The 17,623-nt window shown below is 38.6% G+C and overlaps 1 protein-coding gene across 2 annotated transcripts in view; it reads right to left on the bottom strand.

Moving 5' to 3' along the window:
- tmem132e (transmembrane protein 132E) overlaps positions 1 to 17,623 on the bottom strand; it is a 445,874-nt gene that overhangs the window by 32,184 nt on the left and 396,067 nt on the right. For both annotated transcript variants that reach the window (XM_042499185.2, XM_042499184.2), the window contains exons 5-6: positions 15,750 to 15,893; positions 3,019 to 3,224 (exon numbers count right to left, since the gene is read on the bottom strand). In XM_042499185.2, coding sequence (XP_042355119.2) covers positions 3,019 to 3,224; positions 15,750 to 15,893 — 350 coding nt within the window. The remainder of the gene's footprint in view (positions 1 to 3,018; positions 3,225 to 15,749; positions 15,894 to 17,623) is intronic.

Below are 17,623 nucleotides of genomic sequence, written 5' to 3'. Positions count from 1 at the left end.
AAGATACTCCTCTAGCCAATCCCAACTACTTTTATTTCTATACTTGTATAGTACTAAATCAAGGATATCTGGCATCAAAGAAGCATTTCACTGATATAAAGATACTCCTCATATAAAACTAGGCCATCTCTGCAGGAGAAAGATGCAAATACTGGTGCTAAATGACCAAAGCAAACAGGAGGAAAAGGACACTTTTGCTCAAGAGGTAGAAAACCTAAAATTACCAGAATGCATCGCACCTTACCAGACATTGGAAACTTCTGGAAGCATCTGAGGAGAGAAATAAGCAGTGCAGCAACATAATCTTGATCTAGTTGTCCTAATCTAGATGATGGGAAGTTTACCACAGTTCATCTACACATGCTACCCACATTATTTTGAGTCAAAGACGGTTGAAAACTGTCAAAATATACCTTTAAGTGCAAGTTAATACAGACCCCCTCTATCTCTTGGTAAATATACTTTTTTTCTGAGTAATTCTAGGCTTTTTTTCTTTCCACAAAAAAGAAGAAACCATTTTGTCTATATAATCAAACCAAGGTTTTGGATGATATAATAGAACAGAAAACAATAAAAAAAAAAAAAAAAAGTCAATCTAAGGTCATCTTAAGCACTTCCGCTCTGACCACCATCTGAGGTCCTCTCTTTTAATTTAGTAAGGATTATGAATTTGAATCAAACATTTTATCAATTGGTGTTTTAATCATTACACCTAAATATTTTATCTCTTCTGCTTTCCACATAAAATGAGTTGGTACCAGTTCAGTAATGTATAATATCATGTATTCACTTTTGGTCCAATTTATTTTATAACGAGAGAGACTACCAAATATTTCAACAATTTCTGGGGCTTTTGGGATGGATTATGATGGGTAAGACAAGGTCAGCAAAATATCACCTGCGTACATATTTAGTTTGAAATCATGATTCCCAATTAAACTAAAGTAAAGTCAAACAGTGGTTGAAATTATGCACTTGCCCTTAACTGAGGACATAGGTTCATTATCTAATACTCAAACCTATTGTAATCATCTTCGATCAAAACCATATCTGGAAAGTGAATAAAACAGGTACCTAAAATATCCTAATGAAGCAAATACAGACCAGTTATATGCAGCATATGGCTGAACTACTGCATCAGCAGTGTTGCTGCTATTTGGAAGTACAGCTGAAACTACCCTGACTATTTGGAGTCTTGAGTAACACTCTAAATTACCCGCTTGTTAGTCCAAAAACATTATTTGTGTGAAAGAACAAGCAGTATTCATTATGAAATGTTCTCTGTATGCTCACCCAAAGTCAAATTAAGTTTGTGTTTTGGACTTGTTTTGTAAAAGCAGTTCAGATGGGTATGACACAAACATGACAGCCTCGTAGATCAATTTGCACTTGAGAGCCTCATTTTGCCGGGTACAGTTCTGCTGCCTACCTGAGCAACTAATTGGAGCAAAACAAGCAACTACACATGAAATCCTGGGAAACAGAGAGAAGGCTGCTTTTAGTTTCTAATGTTTTAGAATGCTCTTTGGACAATGAGTCCTCTGGTCATCATGTACGAAAATAAAAATGAAAAACCTTGGCCGCATCTAATGCATTCTGGCTCTGTTGGCTTTTATTTTAAAGTATAGATATAGAAAAAGAATGTTCTAATATATGAAATGTACAGAGCTCCTGAATATCTTTCCATCGAGGTAAACTTTACATTACTTTCTTTTCTGGGATTTTAAAATGGAAATGCCCACTCAGCTGTTGGCTAAAAGCAGTGACATAGGTCAGAGCGCTGATAATCATAATAACTGAAAGTGATAGTTCAGATTTTTTGAAGTGGGATTATATGAGGCACTTATCTATAGTCAGTCTTTTGGCCTCAATAGACGCCCCCAGTTTGGAGAGGCAGGCAGGAGTGCTGACATTGAAGCTAAGCAATGTACTGCTGTGGAGGGATCAGCAACAAATGTATATTTGCCACCTAAAAAAAATTGACCCTTTAAGTATATGTTATATAAAGAATATTTTTGTCGCTCTACCTTGCCATCAGACAGCGATTTCCAACCGAGGACTGAAGCTGTTATGTCATTCTTTTTGACAGAAGCAGTCATTTTACCTTGCAGAACATGGGAGTTCCTGGTCTATTGGTGCCACGATCGGTTAGTTTGTGATATTGCCCGACTTTCGGATAAAAATTAACTTTGTAACCACAGCAGTGCATTGCTTAACTTCTCATCAAATCAAAATCAAATCAAATCTTTATTTGTATGGCACTTTTCATACAAAGAGTAACACAAAGTGCCTCACAGAGATTAAAAACAATAACAGAAATGAAAAACATCAATGAAAATCAAGAAAAATACAGACAGCCTGACCCTCCCACCCCCAGTGCCAGTTAAAGGGTAAGAGAGATATAGCTAATTTGGAAGATCGATAACAGACAAAGCTTGGCTCAGTCACAGAGAAGCAAATTACGCTGGATTCACGCTAGATGCAAAAGCACCGCAAAGTGCGCTGATTTAAGTGCTGCATGCTTTTTTAACAGGCCCATGTTAACAAACTGAGCTGTTCAGACTGGACAGCTCATATGTTCATAGGTCACATTATGGTCTTTAGTCTGTTTGACTGAGGAACGTGTAGGTATATGTCTACCATCCATTTCATCGAAACCACTTTATTTCAAGCACAAAATGGAAAGTGGGAAACTGTCTGCATATAAGTGTGGTCATTATTGTAGGTCAAAGTTGAGGCAGGAAGTCGATCTGTGAGCTTTCATAAATAGACATTTTGGGTAATTACAGTCCTGCCATGTTTTTTCTTTGAAATAACAACCTGTCTGATCTTAAGTTTCCTCCCCTGTCTTTAGTACTGCGTTCCCAAATGTCAACAGCTACCTTGGTGAGTACAATGCTATAATTACAGATAGGAATGAAGGCCAAAGCTATTAAAATAAGACTCAGGCTACATGAAACTGTCATTTCCCAATAACACTGCATGCATGCTGACTGTATCTCTGGATCTGAGCCTCACCTTCTGTCGGGCAGAATGGGAACCCTCCAGCCTTTGATGAAGCTCAGATTGTTGTCGGAAAGTTCCACCTGTAGGGGAAGTTTGGGCACCCAGACGGTCAGCTCCAGCGGTGCGCTCAAGTGCTCGTAGCTGAAGATAACCCTCGCGTTCATGGATCCCCGCGTCTCCTTCCCGTTGACGAACACGTAGTCGCAATTCATGGACACCTAAGGCAGATCAGGGTCAGAAGTCAGAGACCATCTATATGGTAATGGTCACGTCAGTGGCAGAGGATCTAAGTGATATGTGATGATATACGGCACAGTATGGATGCAGCTGTCAGTGCCACAATTTATCACAGAGCATTTCAAGGTTGACACTTTCAGCAGAGCAAATACGCAGCAAGATATCTGAATGTGATGTGAAAGTTCAGGACATGTAAACCATCTCTGCAGGTGCTTCCATTTTGTCTTAACCCTATAGAGGTAACACTCGTGGCTTTACTTTTTGGAGATCAGTTTTTTGGAGATCAGATTTTGAGATTGGAGAAACTCAACAGTTACAGTAACCAGAAACAATATCTTGGGTAGTCAGGATAACTACCATCTAGTGGATAAAAAGTCTTAATGAAAACTGTGAACATGAATATAATTAAAAACCTAAGCACATAAAACTGAAACTATCTCAGAAATCATGAAACAATTAGCACTAGTACCTCAATATTTAAATATTTAAAAATAATATATGTACAATATGCTGAATATGTAAGTGTGTAAAATTATAAGTTTAAGAAATACAGTAATGGACAATTAGCACTAATATGCAAATATTTAAATTATATTATGGATAATTTCCTGAGTTTGTTAAGTGTGAAAAATATAAAACTCTGCCTTATGCCACAACAAAATGTATAAAACTAGTATGTAGGTTCAAAATACAAAATATACATGTGTGCAATGCTACAACGATGAACAAATAAGCAAGAAGAACAATAAAAATATATATAATATATACAATATGTGTAACATGTTAAAATTAGTCTAGATTCAAGAGTGGGAACATTGCACATTTAAATAATTGCACTGGGAAATGCTGTGGTTGAAATATTGCAGCAAATACTGCAGTTAAGACAGTGGATCTGCATGACTAGATGCCCATATGAATAAGTAGGAAAACTTAGCGGTGAAAAACATTAGAAAACTCATAAACTTGAAAACTTGAAGGCCCTTTCTAGAGCCAGTGTTTGGTTTGTAGTAATGTATATTAAGGGTGGGGTCACTCGATTGAAAGCCAAGATGGCGATGGCCAAAATGCCGAAGTTGACGCTACAAAACAGCAGTCCACAATTTACAAAAAGTACTTTTTAATGTACAAGAAGTACAGAATAAGGGTAAAAAAAATCCAAAGCTAAATACTAAACTGTTAGTCTTTAGTTGGGGTATCACCTCTGGACCATCTACTAGTTCATCAGTGAGTGGTCATCACAATCAGAACATGCTAGAGCTTTTGTTGGTATGATGGAGACGCGTGTGTTTGAAAAGCATTAGGATAAGAGAAAATGAAGGGACAAAAACCATCCAATGCACAGTAAAAAAAAAAGAAAAGAAAAAAGACAAAGTTTAATTATTATGTATGCATATGTGTAACGTAGCCTATAATTGTTGGCTAATTGATTTATTATTTGTGTATCTAATCTAAGAGAAAATAAAAATAATCACAAGAGATGGGGTCTTGCCTTGGGCACTGAATGTGTTAAGTCCAACACTGAGGACCAGCTCTGTATGTGGATGTAATACTCATGCCAAGGAAATAAGGTCATTATAAACAAATTAAAACATTGTTATGAACATTACACACCATTCTCTGCCAGTAGATGCCCCTAAATCTTACACAATCAACCTTTAAAATGAGGCTGTATGTTAATATTTAGCACACAGTAGACCAGTGCTTCTTAGCCGTGTGCCACTGACTCTGCAGGTTTTCACTCCATCCAAACACTACAGCAGCTGATTTGGGCGGCTTTAACCAGAGACGTGGAACGAATCAGTGAAAATCAGCTGCTGCTGTGTTTGGTCAGAATAAAAAAAATGCTGCAGACTCTACGGCCTTGATGGTACAGCGTTGAGAACCAGCACTGTAAACAATGCTTACTGACTGTGGGCTGTTCTCTGATCTAATTTGCATCTTTTATGCAGTCAAATTAGCGCTTCTAAGTAACAGTGTTTGCTGAGCATGTACAGTGCAAATTAGGTATGCAAAGCACGTCCTAACCCCACCACCTCTGCTGCCCATTCTCGGCATAATGATCTATGAACAATTACACACACACACGATACGCCAACAAAAGCTTTTAGGCAAACACATAATTCATCTGACAGCAGTGTGACATTTCTTGTGAACTTAGTTCACAACACCTACATGGCACATTAATAAACACATTCACATGTTTCTCCTTTCACAAGAAATTCATGTAATGTGATATCATTTGACACAGCACAGACACTGAGCGAGAATTCAATATATGGAAATTTCTAAATTTAAGCCTTAGCAAATGCCATTTTTAACTTAAAGCCATTCTTTAGCTTTCCCATCTAGTCAAAAATCTCCAGCTCCATTTGAATTATCATAAATACTTGTCCCCCTCTAACACTAAATTATTAACTGCAATGGAACTGGAGGGCTTTGCTTTTGGGCTCCCATCGAAGATTTATCTAGTGGTGGGAGGTAGCTGGCATTGTAATCAGAGGATCTAATCTCCAGCAAATGGAGGTCGGGCTGGCCAGTCTTCTCAGGGCTGGGAATTCATCATAACTGGGAGGAGGTCTGGGTAATATAATTCCCCCTCCATGCAGACAGGCCAGGGTGGAGGGGGGGTGGATGGACTTCTTAAGATGACAGTCTTTCCCTCTGGTTCAGTTAATGCAATTTTGCAGGGTTTGACCTTATGGGCTTCCACAGTATCCAGTTTTTGTGCGTTATTGTTCTGTCTGCTTGTGTGCAGGCTTATCTGTGTGAAGTGAGTTACAAAGACAGAAGAAGAAGTAACTCAACACAATGACCCCAGCCACCTTGATTAATCACAGCATGGCTGGCTGTATGTAGAGTCGAGAACATCTGCCTGACACATACTCCCTTCTACCCTAAAGCCACACACACACACACACACACTGAAAAGGTGCCCTAGCTGCAGTGCCGCTTCAGCTCCTGCGGCTATTGCGGCTGATAAACTTGGCCGGCTAATTGCAAGTCAAAAGCTGTTAGCAGCTCTGGGTATCAGTGGCCCTGTGGGGGCTTGCTGAGGAGGGCTTTCACACACTGAGCCGCCACATGCCGTCACACTGCTGCTAATGTGCTGTGGCATCTTCCCTGGTGCCAGCAGATTGCCTGGGTGGAGACAGATGATCAGGACAAGTGCAAGTGCTTCCTGCGTTCGGTCATGCACTGGTCACATGATGCAGAGTGAACGACTGGATGGGTTAATAAAGGTGAGGACACCTAAAGAGCTGCCACACATTTATTCCATAACATTAACTGAAGTCATTTTCCAAACGGTTCCAGGAGAGGCAGCAGCTTCAGTACTTCAAGCAACTAATGCTTTAGTACCATTTTATTATGATGTGACCATTCTCCGTTCATCCACATTCTGCAGCGATAGCAGTTAAACACATACATATTCCAGTGTGGAGCTTGAGCCATCATTTTATCCCTTCTTGAGCAGTCGGACTACTAAAATAGATTTACTGCCATTACATCATGGGCTCATTATTTACACATGACCCCTTGAAGGGGCACTTCGGCAATTTAGTGTTGAACTTCCACAAAGTTTGGGGACTTACAAGTGACAGATTGAAACACGAATGGTCAGAATAGATGCAGAGGCAGAAAAAGCCAGACTTTTAGTCCTTAGTGTGGGTCAAGATCGCCAAAACTGGATTCTACACTTCCCATGATGCAACTCCATAGCATATTTTGAAAGACCAATCCTGCCAAATAAATGTCCACATCTGTCCACCTCCATAGCCCCAGTTCGTAGCTCAGACTTTGTGTTTTTTTTTGTCCCTGGAGCGAAAACAAGTTACACAACCTGACACATCTTCACCTTTTTGCTCATTCATACCTGCAGCAGTTATGGATCAAATTCCTTTTGGGTCCGCCTGCTGAATATAAATTCAATATTCACTCTGAGTTTTTGTTTTGTTTTGTGATATACAATGTGAATGCAACAGATTTCACCCGGCTGCGTTTTTTTTTTAACTTTGCAAAGTCTGCCATGACTTGATTTCAATTAGATTCACTTCAGGGGCCTGCAATCGATATGACACGATTTCAGTAAATATCCTCATTGTCTTTTTCTTGGCTGCTTGCCGTTGTCTGCCTGGCGCTGGGCTTCATTTAAAAAAAAAAATGTTTACGACGGATGTGGGCTTGGATGGAAATGTTGACACGGCCGTGAGATGGGATTTTCATATCTAAAGGATGATGATATGTATTGATGTTTCCACTTTGCATCAAGCTTGTTAATCATTTAACCCTTTGAAACCTGGATCGACATCACTTTTCTTGTGCTGAGTTCAGACGCCTTTCACGAGTATTTACACCTTTAAACCCAGAGCGTATTTAGTTTGAATTATTATGGAAATGTGGGAATTGAAAGAAAAAATTTTGTGCTAACTTCCAAGTAATTTTCTTGTACTTTTTAGAATTGATATGCAAATGTTTGGGTCATTTCCTTTTAAGTTGCTCATTACCTTCTTCCCAGATTTTTAACAGAAATTTGCTCAGGTTTCAAAGGGTTAATTGGATTATCAATTTAGATCGATGTATGTTTAACCCTCAGTGACCAGGGTGAACATGAAGTGAATACTGACTGGTGCAGACATAACTACACTGATCAAAACTGATTAAAGCCTTTGAGAGATGTGTACTGATAATGAAGGTTAAAAAAAATACAAAGAAACAGAATACTAAAGCTGCTAATTCATAATTCATTAATTTCATTAATAATACAGTAATCTCTCTGTATAAAATAAGCTGAGTATCAACAAAGAATAATGGCGTGAGAAGAATGTCTAATTAAAATAACAACATCATCAATGTCATGTCCAATTTTAACGTTTTCTCTGGCTCTGATCGAGGGTTGAGTGCGGCAGGTGGCGGGTGAGGACAGTCCACTGCAGATGCTCTGACAGCACAGTATATATTTTGGAATTTATAGGATATGTTGAGCATTTAGCTTTTATTAGACGGCAGGAAAGGTCAAGAGAGAAAGGGGATGACACGCAACATACTAGACTGGAACCTCAGTTGCCATGGTTACATGGTTAGTGTCACAGACCCAAAAGCAACCTGGTCATCACGAAGATCAAAAAAGTTTTTACAAAAACAAAAATGGTAAAAAGGAAAAAACTAATACACAAAACCAGATGCAGACAAAAGATTCAAAACATCTTCCATGCTGGAGGTGCAATTATCCTGAGGTGGCAGGAAATGAACACTCAGCTGGGCTGCTTGAAAGTTAAAAAACACCGGGTAATTTCACACACACAGCTTTTGTTCCAGTGTCTTTCTGATTTCCTTTAAGTGTACCAGAAAGACAACGGGAAGACAAGTGATTTTCTCGCCCACGTTTCAATGTCAGAGACACCACATGACAAAGAACAAATGGGCGCAGAAGAAAAATGGAGCCATCTTGATGACACATTCATGCTGCTTGGCATGTGTTTCCAAACAGAAACCGCAATATTATCCTCAAATTTAAATATTCACTGAATTAATTGCCACAGTATTCTGCCAAATGGAGTCCTCATTTAGGGATAAGATATGTATTAAATGAACACTGGATGAGAGCTGACATATGGCTAGCATTACTGGGATTGTGTCTTGGAGCTGTTATGAAGCTTTTCTTCATGTGATGGATGTGTGCTGGCTTCAGGAGCGCTGCAACCAATGAGTTCATTTAGCTCTGTTAGCTAAATGAGCCAGCCCCCATTAGCCTGTTGTTGGTTGGATTAATGGTGTTTAGGGTGAAATGATCTGTCTGCAAAGCTGGGACTTTGGGGACTTTTGTAAACAGTTAAAATGTAATTTAAAAAATATCATATTTTTATTTATTTATCTATTTCATATATCAAAGCAGCAATCTGACTTGAGCATATTGGCTAGATTTCTTTTAAAAATTTGGAGGAAGGTAATGAGCAACTTAACACGAAATGGACAAAAAAAGTAACAAGAAATTAGTAAAATATTACCTAAGAATATTACCTAAAAATAATAAGAAAAAAAAAAGAAACTGAAGAAAATTACCTTAAGAAAGAGGTGAAAGTAAATAATTATATATATACATATAACTTTCAAGCCAATTTTCTCAGGTTTCAGAGGGGTAAATGCTTGTGAAAGGTGTTTGAATGCAGCAAAACAAAACTGATTCAGGTGTTAAAAGGTTTTTTGTCCAAGGTATATATCAAAGATGTACCTCTGCTCATATTTGGCCATTCAGGCAGATAAATTCACCTCCATTATAGGATGGGAGTAGGACTCTCAGAGACAGATATCAGGGATTTCCTCCCGTCCAGCCACAATAGCATTAGCAAAGTCCAACACTGATGTTGTCCGATAAGGTTTCACTCATGGTCGGTGTTTCAGTTTCTCTAAAAAGGTCTGAATGGGATTAAGGTCAGACCTCTGTGCAGGCCAGTCTTTATGGATCTGGCTTTAACAGGAAAAGGCCTTCCCCAAAATGTTGCCTCAAAGCTGGAAGCACATTATTGTCAAAAACAGTATAGTGTGCTGAGACATTAAGACTGGCCTTAAAGTTGCAATGTGTAATACTTGGCCACAAGCTCCAAAATAATGGGGGGCAGCATTTCACCTCCAAGCCAACTACTTTAACAGCAGGGCAAGAATGCACAAAATGTGACCAAAGTGCTGAAGGACTGAGAGCCAGTCTAAATAACACCGCTATTTTATGATCCTCACATGTGGCAGTTTGAGCAACAGCAAGAAAACAGCCACATCAAAACCATATGTTGACTCCATTTGGAATGATTTTTAGTACAGTCTGTGTTGCTATTTGACAGTCTGACTAAAAACAAATTTTGACAATTGTCCCCTTAATGGGAACTAAGGGGAATATGATTGCCTAATGTGTATGCATAGATGTTTGCATCTTTAATGACATTTTTCTCCAGCATAATTATTGGTGCAACTTCAACAAATCATTAAAATCACCTTCATCCTGAGCTGAAAGTCTGTTCGACCCTTTAAAACCTGAGCAAATTGACAAAAATTACCTGAAAATGCACCAAAAAAAAGAAAAGTTAAAAAAAACAAGGAAATGACCTGAGAAAAAGGCTAAAACAAAGTAAATTAAGTCTTGTAAAATAATTTTAAATATATAATTATAACAATTATAATGATAGCTTCCTGGAAATTTTCCTTGGCCTGAAAAAAATCAAAATCTACTTATTCCTTGCAATTTGCAGATAATGTTTACAAAGTTGCTCATTGCCTGTTCCTTGTGTTGTACAAAAAAATTCAAACCAATTTTCTGAAAGGCGTTTGAATGCAGCAAAAAAGTGATGTCGATCCAGCTTTCAAAGGGTTAAGCACACAGCAGTAAAAGAGTTGTCCCCGATGTTGTCTGTAATTTCTTGTCTTTTAGATGCTAAATTTGGAGTTGCACTAAAGGTAAATGTGTCACACTAATATGCAAGTGTGGCGAGGAGGAAGAAGCCTTCAGCTTGGTACAGTACGTGTGCAGGATGACTGCAGGCATGAGAAGTAATGTGCAGACACAAGGCCTTATCTTTGCCTTCAGATGGCTTCTGTGAGTCACAATGCCAGGGGGAGAGGATGATGAGTGGGGGAACGGAGGTTGGTCTAGGTTGCTCATGATGGCCGGCAAGTCGCCCCTACCCCCTGACACACTCAAAACCTTTTTATTCTATCTTTTCCAAGCTTGTACAACGAGGGTGCCTTAATAAAGTCTCCCGCACATGCACATGCACATGCACACACAGCTACTACTGTGCACATGCAGGATTGGCTTATCTGCTATAGGCTCTTGATGCACGCTGCAGCTTAGTTATTTCCAAAGAAGAAAGAACTAAAGAAATAAATAAAAGTTCCAGTAAAGAAAAAAAATGACAGCTTCTCACCTATTTTTACTCTCAAAGTTGGAAAAGAATACAACAGCCTGTAGGTTGGCAAATATCCAAATGAGAAAAACACTGGGCTGAAAATAAAGCTTTATTCAGGGAGGAAGTCTTGAATATAATTTTAGTCTAAATGCTGTTCGAGTCTCAAGTCACGAGGCTAGCAGGAGAAAAGGTACTGGAAAGCTTTGTGGCGTGTGTACTTTGCACCGCTCATCTGTAGTGCTCAGAATACGAAAACAAGACAATGTGATTAGAATAGATCGGTGACTTTTGGCATGACAGTAATGTGTGCGGTATTAAAAAAAACCCCACACACAAATAAAGTAATGGAGTGTTCCACCTTTGTCTGTCTCACTGTGAATATTTTTATTTCTGCATTCAGGAGGTACGTTTTATTGAACTGTCATGACTCGTGTATTTCCTGGGCCTGAAGGGCTCATTTTAAATTAGCCTCGAATGTTCAATGGCAGGGGCACTGAAGCAAGCCCACTCAATACCACATGGCCCAGCGCCTTGTCTTTAATGGATAATGAAAAATGATAAACGACGTGCTGAGGCCAGCCATCCTAATGCAACACCTGTTCTCTTCTATTGACAGCACGATGCAATACACCACAACTCCCGCCTTAAAGACACACGTTTATACAGGAAACGCATCGATCTGAACTCTGCAATGGGTTTAATTCATCTTTTGTTTGTCCCGCAGGTATCAGAATCTATTTATTCCAACCAATTTGTATAAAAGATAATAGAGACAGTGTGAGGCAGAAAGTCCAGTAGATCAAACTGAAAATATATTGGACAGATACTGGTCTATCAATAAGAACAGATACAGCCTATACACAACGATCTGACTGAAGTCAGTGTCTGATTCAGTTTTATGGCTTCATGCCCTCAGTCTGTAAAATCCACAATCAAACCTGTTTCACCTGACCTTGAGGAGCTGCTAAACCACTGAATAGAGTTTCATTAGTCTGGCTTGATATAATAGTTTTACTATTCAATGAACAAAAGGCTTTTCGACAGAGACTGGATTTGGTATTCTTCAAATATAACGTATTAATTTGTTGAATTTAAAGATTTCTGTGACTGCGGGACAAGCCTGACAAGTCAAAGTTGATCGCACTGCCAGTCACGTCCGTCCTCTCTCTCCCTGATGGCTGTTTGCCACTGAGAGCAGTGTATTAACATGCAGCTGTTACTGTAGTCAGAGTTTTCAATAGCTGAGCAAGGAGAAGGAGATAGAGTTGGAGAAATGTGAGTGTACACTTAGAAAAGTACTGCTATTATTTGTCATATTCCTTGGTTAAATCCATCTGTATCCAGGGGTTGAAACACCCTGCAGGCGTTCTGCTAGACCCGGTGAAATGGCTTAAGCTGTGGGACATATTGCTATAGGCAGAATTTATTTTTGTTCATAAAATACATGCTTGGACAGTTAGTGCCAACCTCACGGTAATTAGAAAGTGGGTGTAAGACAGCAGAAACAATGCACAATCAACATCCTCTTTCATCATGCTGCCATTGTCACCCTTTGTGCCCGACAGCCAGCGATGAGGAAAACTTTGAAGTGAGACACCTTTGTGAAAGCTTCTGCAGTTGTCCATCTCACAAAACTTTAGGAAGAACAAAAGAAAATGTCTAAAACTAAAACTTGCTGTTAATAACTTTAAGGGTTCCAAAAGGGTTCTTCCCGAAGGACTGAGGTTCTACGCAGAACCATTAGAAAAAGGATTCTTTTACGACTAAAAGCCTTTGCACGCTGTCCTTTTTTTATCCAAAATTGCTGCACGTCTACAAATAAGTATGACCACATATGTGTCAATCATGTTTGCACACTGATTTCGAAACCTTCTCCCAGCATTTAAAATATCGGAACAAGTACGATTTTCTGTGTTTGTAATCATCAAAAGCCTTCAGATAGCTGTTTGACCAAAAATCAGAGAAGAAAATGTGCCGGCATTGCACATCTGTGCTAAGGAACAGGTGCTCAGTATCATTTTATAATTCAGATGGCTCACTTAACAGGTCAGATAGTGTCATTCAGGTGGATGATGATGTCGTATTGCGGTCGTATCGTGAATTTTCACAACAAATAGAACAATAAAACACATCCCTCTCAGTGTGAAAAATTTCTGCGTGTGATGTTATTTTTTTGGATGATTAAAAAAAAAAACATCTGGCGAAAACTAACTCAGCGTGAAAATGCTTAAGCTGCTGTGTCCAAATGAGACGCGTGAGCTCATGTTTACAGAATGGGCAGTTGTGAGCATTAACTCGTGAACTTGGAGCTCTCAGAAAATTTCCACTCACAAGGTTGTGAAGACAACAACAGGAAGGACGTTCATATGACCTCCTCTCCATTAAGTCCCAATAAAACCCTTCTCATCCAGCGAACCCTTTTTTGAAGAAAGGATTCTTCATGAGTTCTTTGTAAAGGCCTTTGCACATTAATTATGTTTTTTCATATTCATGTTTTAATCTGATAAAAGTCATTAAGCAGATAAACTTGCAAATCGAGTCCAACGTGTTTTATTGTTCTATCCAATGTGAAAATTGACATTACAAGTCAAATGGAAAGACCTCTTATTGGTGTGTCTTGCATTTGGCAACGCAGCTATCTGGGTTGTGAAATTTTACTGTGCGCCTAATCAATTACATCATCCTTGCAGTAGTGCACTTCTGGATAGGCTCACATTATCCTTTTTTTGTGATGTAAGATTTCAAGAGGGTAATTGCTTCCACTTATTTCCACTTCTTTTTCTAACTGGGCCCCTCTTCACTTCTGCACTGTTCCTCTATGTTATTACAGATGTATGAGGTTACGACCACATTTTTTGAACTGCTTCTTGGTCAAACAACACTTCTGACAGAAGTAGAAAAAAAATGAACATGTTCCAAAAACTCTAATGATGGACTAAAGTTTCAGAGTCGGAGAGGTGTTTGGCACAACATAAGATTTGTGTTTCCTCTTGAACGGGCAAAAATTTTAGACTAAAAACACAGACTTGGGCAAAGGCTTCAAGATGAGGAGAGATAAATTAAAAACCCTTTTTATTCAAAGAACATTTTTTGGAAGAAAGAGTTCTTCAAAGATCATTGAAAGCATGGGTGTTAAAAGATCCTCAACCTCAAATACTCAAAAATTAACTCATACTCCAAATGGTATTCTTAAATGTAGGTGTATCTGGAAAAGCCTGAATCAGTTCATTTTACTTCAGCTCTGCCGTAGTTGATATCTTTACCATCAGTTCATGTCCACAATCTCTTTGTTTTCTGAGTATTTGGTTCTTGGCATTTTATATTTGGTTCAAAGTCAGTTTCAGTTCCCCACCCTAATGCACCGCTGATATAATAAAGGCTGTAGTAGTGGTGATTTCACGCACCTTTATCTCTATGACTGCAATTTCAATTTTATTTATAAAAATGATTAATTTCCCTAATCTGATCACAAACACCAAAATGCTCACAACATAGAGACTAGAGCTCTGTTAGAAACTCAGTAGATCTTTTATTAGTTACGCTTGTCTAGTTTCTTTTGTCTTGGTTGGTCCACATATGCATTCTGCAAACCTTTCATTAGATTTCTGTGGATTTTATTTTTTTTAAATTGTACTCATGACATTATTATAAATGAGCGCATGCCCTCAATGATTTGTTACGATTTAAATAAATGCTGATGAAAATTAATATTAAAAAACTCTTTTCTCTTTATTTGATCCCTTTATTGTTTAGTTTTAACACAAGTCTACTTTTGGAAATTACTAAAGAATGAAAAATGATTATATTAGCATTATTAGAGGTTGCATGAGAGGAGACCTGAGAGGATGAATGAGGCAATATGAGCTTTTTTAATACAGTGACATAGTGTATGCTGTTGGGATGAGAACATGTTGGCTGTTTACATCCTCTAAGGTCACATCTCCCCTTGCACCATCACTTCTAATATGATCAACAGTGCAAAACGACACTGCGACACCTCACTGTGCTGCCTATACAATTATGCAATCTGCATATAGCGCAATCCATTATGATTGTAATTGACTGGAGAAAATAATAACGGCGTAATCACAGCCTCTAATGTGCTCTGCAAGTTGTTTTGATCCCACTTTAATTTATTTAATCAACCAACGAGACTTGATATTGTACTCTCAGCTTGGATTCCCTGTGAGCGCAGGCCGTGATTGTTCCCTGGATCCTGGGACACCAGTGTTATATCAGCCCGCAGCTATCAAGTGAACAACAAGAGATGCTGGGCTTTGTATGACAGCACATCAGGTGAGCAGAGCAAGGTGACAAGCAGTATGTGTGGTGTTTGAAAAAGCATACTGTATAACAGAGCTTTTACCGTCCCCTTGCAAACACATTGATATGTGGAGCTTTATGAACATCCATTGATTTTATCTGAGGCATAAGGGAATAATCAAATCACGAGTACCTATGGAGCAGCCCAAAATGAAGTTTTTATGCTTTCCTGATGTTGTGACTGTGGTGCTCGGCCACTCTCCAGTATTAGCAGAAGAGTAAAGGGATTACATTTTCTAAATTGACGTTGTCTCCCAGATACAGAGATTGAGCAAATCAAGTTTACTGTACCTTGACAATGTCTTCATTGGAGGACTTGCACTGCACAAAGGCTGAGACGTCAGTGACTGCTCCATTCATCTCTATGGAGACCATTTTGACGGGAATGGCCACAGTGCGTCCGGTCAGAATGGCCGTGTTGATAATCTCGGTATCCTACGGAGAGAGAAAAAAAATAATGATGATGAGAAAAAACATCATATTCATGAAACAGTGAGAGGTAGAGGGTGATTTTCTTTGATATTTCATCAGTATTACTGATGTCCAAGTTTAAAGCCATTATCACCAGGGCTCCAGTGTCTCTCAGGTGAAACTCTCAGCAGCACACCACAAGTCATTTTACTGAGACATCTTACACTGGGTGTCGTCAACTGACATTTTAATTTCAAGTACGCTCTTCTTCAAGTGAGCGACTGGAAGTAACCGAACTGGGGATGAAAAGGACATCATTTGAAGAAAAGTTAACAATTTCAACCTTAATCATTCTAGGAAACCCATTTTAAATGTGTTCTTCTCGGTAAATCACAGCAGCAAGCTTCAACTTCAGGCCACACAAAAGACATGGCATTTACTGTACGGATGCACAAGATCTGATGCAACTACTTTAAGTCGAGCACATGAGTGGAAATTTGACTCAGATATTAGAGGAGATGGGTTTTTGTCACAGCAGCAGTCTTATTAGGGATGGATGCTTCTGTTAAAGGACTCCAGAAAATGCAAAAGGAAATGCTAATGTCCACATGATGCGTAAGAGCAAACTTTTTATATTAAAATGACTAACAAAAATACCTGTAATTTTCTCATAATTTTATCCATTTACAAAATTTGGTTGCTATCATGTATGCTTAGTGCACCTCCATTACCTATTTATGTGCTTAGCACTCTACTCAGGAAGCTGAATTATTATATTAGTTTGAACCATTTTGCCATGAGGGTATTTGAGAAAAAAATGCATGAAATAAGTTTGGTTTTAATTGGGCCAAATAAAGCATACAGAAATTCATGGAGAATTTCTCAGTTGTTAATTTTATGGATCTCTCTATAACAATTTAAGTGCTGCTCAACAGTTTGGGGGGTTTGTTAATCCATTTGTACTTGAACAATCATTATGAAGATAATCCTGAGTGAGGAAAACTATGCACGACAGAGAAGCCTTTATTTTCCCTTTTCTTGATAGTGTGTCTGGTACTTCACACATACATATTATATAATTATGCCAGAGTTTATTCAGAGAATGTCTGTTATATTGTTGCCCCGTTATTCTACATAGTTAAAACTTCAGAATATCAAGAGGGATCAAATGGTGATAAATCCAGCTTGTTGTACACACTGATTAAAATAACCCTTGAATTCTTATAAACAAGATCAACATTGTCACCCCATCTGCATTTTTATTTTCAATGCATTGGAATGCAAACAGCCAATTAAAATACACACCAGGCCTTCAGCTGAAGTTTGCATCAATTCATTATTTTTTTCTTTGCAGATCATGTAAGCTGCGAGAGGGTAACAAGTTTTCTCATTTGCGGTGCACAAGTAGCCCAGGAGAGAGACCATGTAAATTTCCTGCAATCAAAAATAGCATATTTAAATTTCTGCTTGACACTTATATTGAAGTCTTAATAAGGGTGCAGAGCACTAAATATGTGACTTTCTCCCCCCACTAATTTTTCATACATTCCCACTCAACTGCAAGGCTCAGAATTGTTTATTCATTGTGGGATATTATGCAGGAAACTTAGCATTTAGTTTTGTCATGGCATCCACTCTTAAGCCTTAAGCAACAAAAGTAACAAAAAGTAGTCAGTGCTGCAGCATCCTTAGGCATGACACTTTACCTCTGACAGTGACAGAGCACTAAGGTGCAAAGATGTCAAGAGGATCTA

Source organism: Plectropomus leopardus, chromosome 15 (genome assembly GCF_026936395.1).
Source record: "Plectropomus leopardus strain MGB_pleo_1.0 chromosome 15, ASM2693639v1, whole genome shotgun sequence".
Taxonomy (NCBI): Eukaryota; Metazoa; Chordata; class Actinopteri; order Perciformes; family Serranidae; genus Plectropomus; species Plectropomus leopardus.
This window is presented reverse-complemented; position numbering and strand designations above follow the sequence as displayed.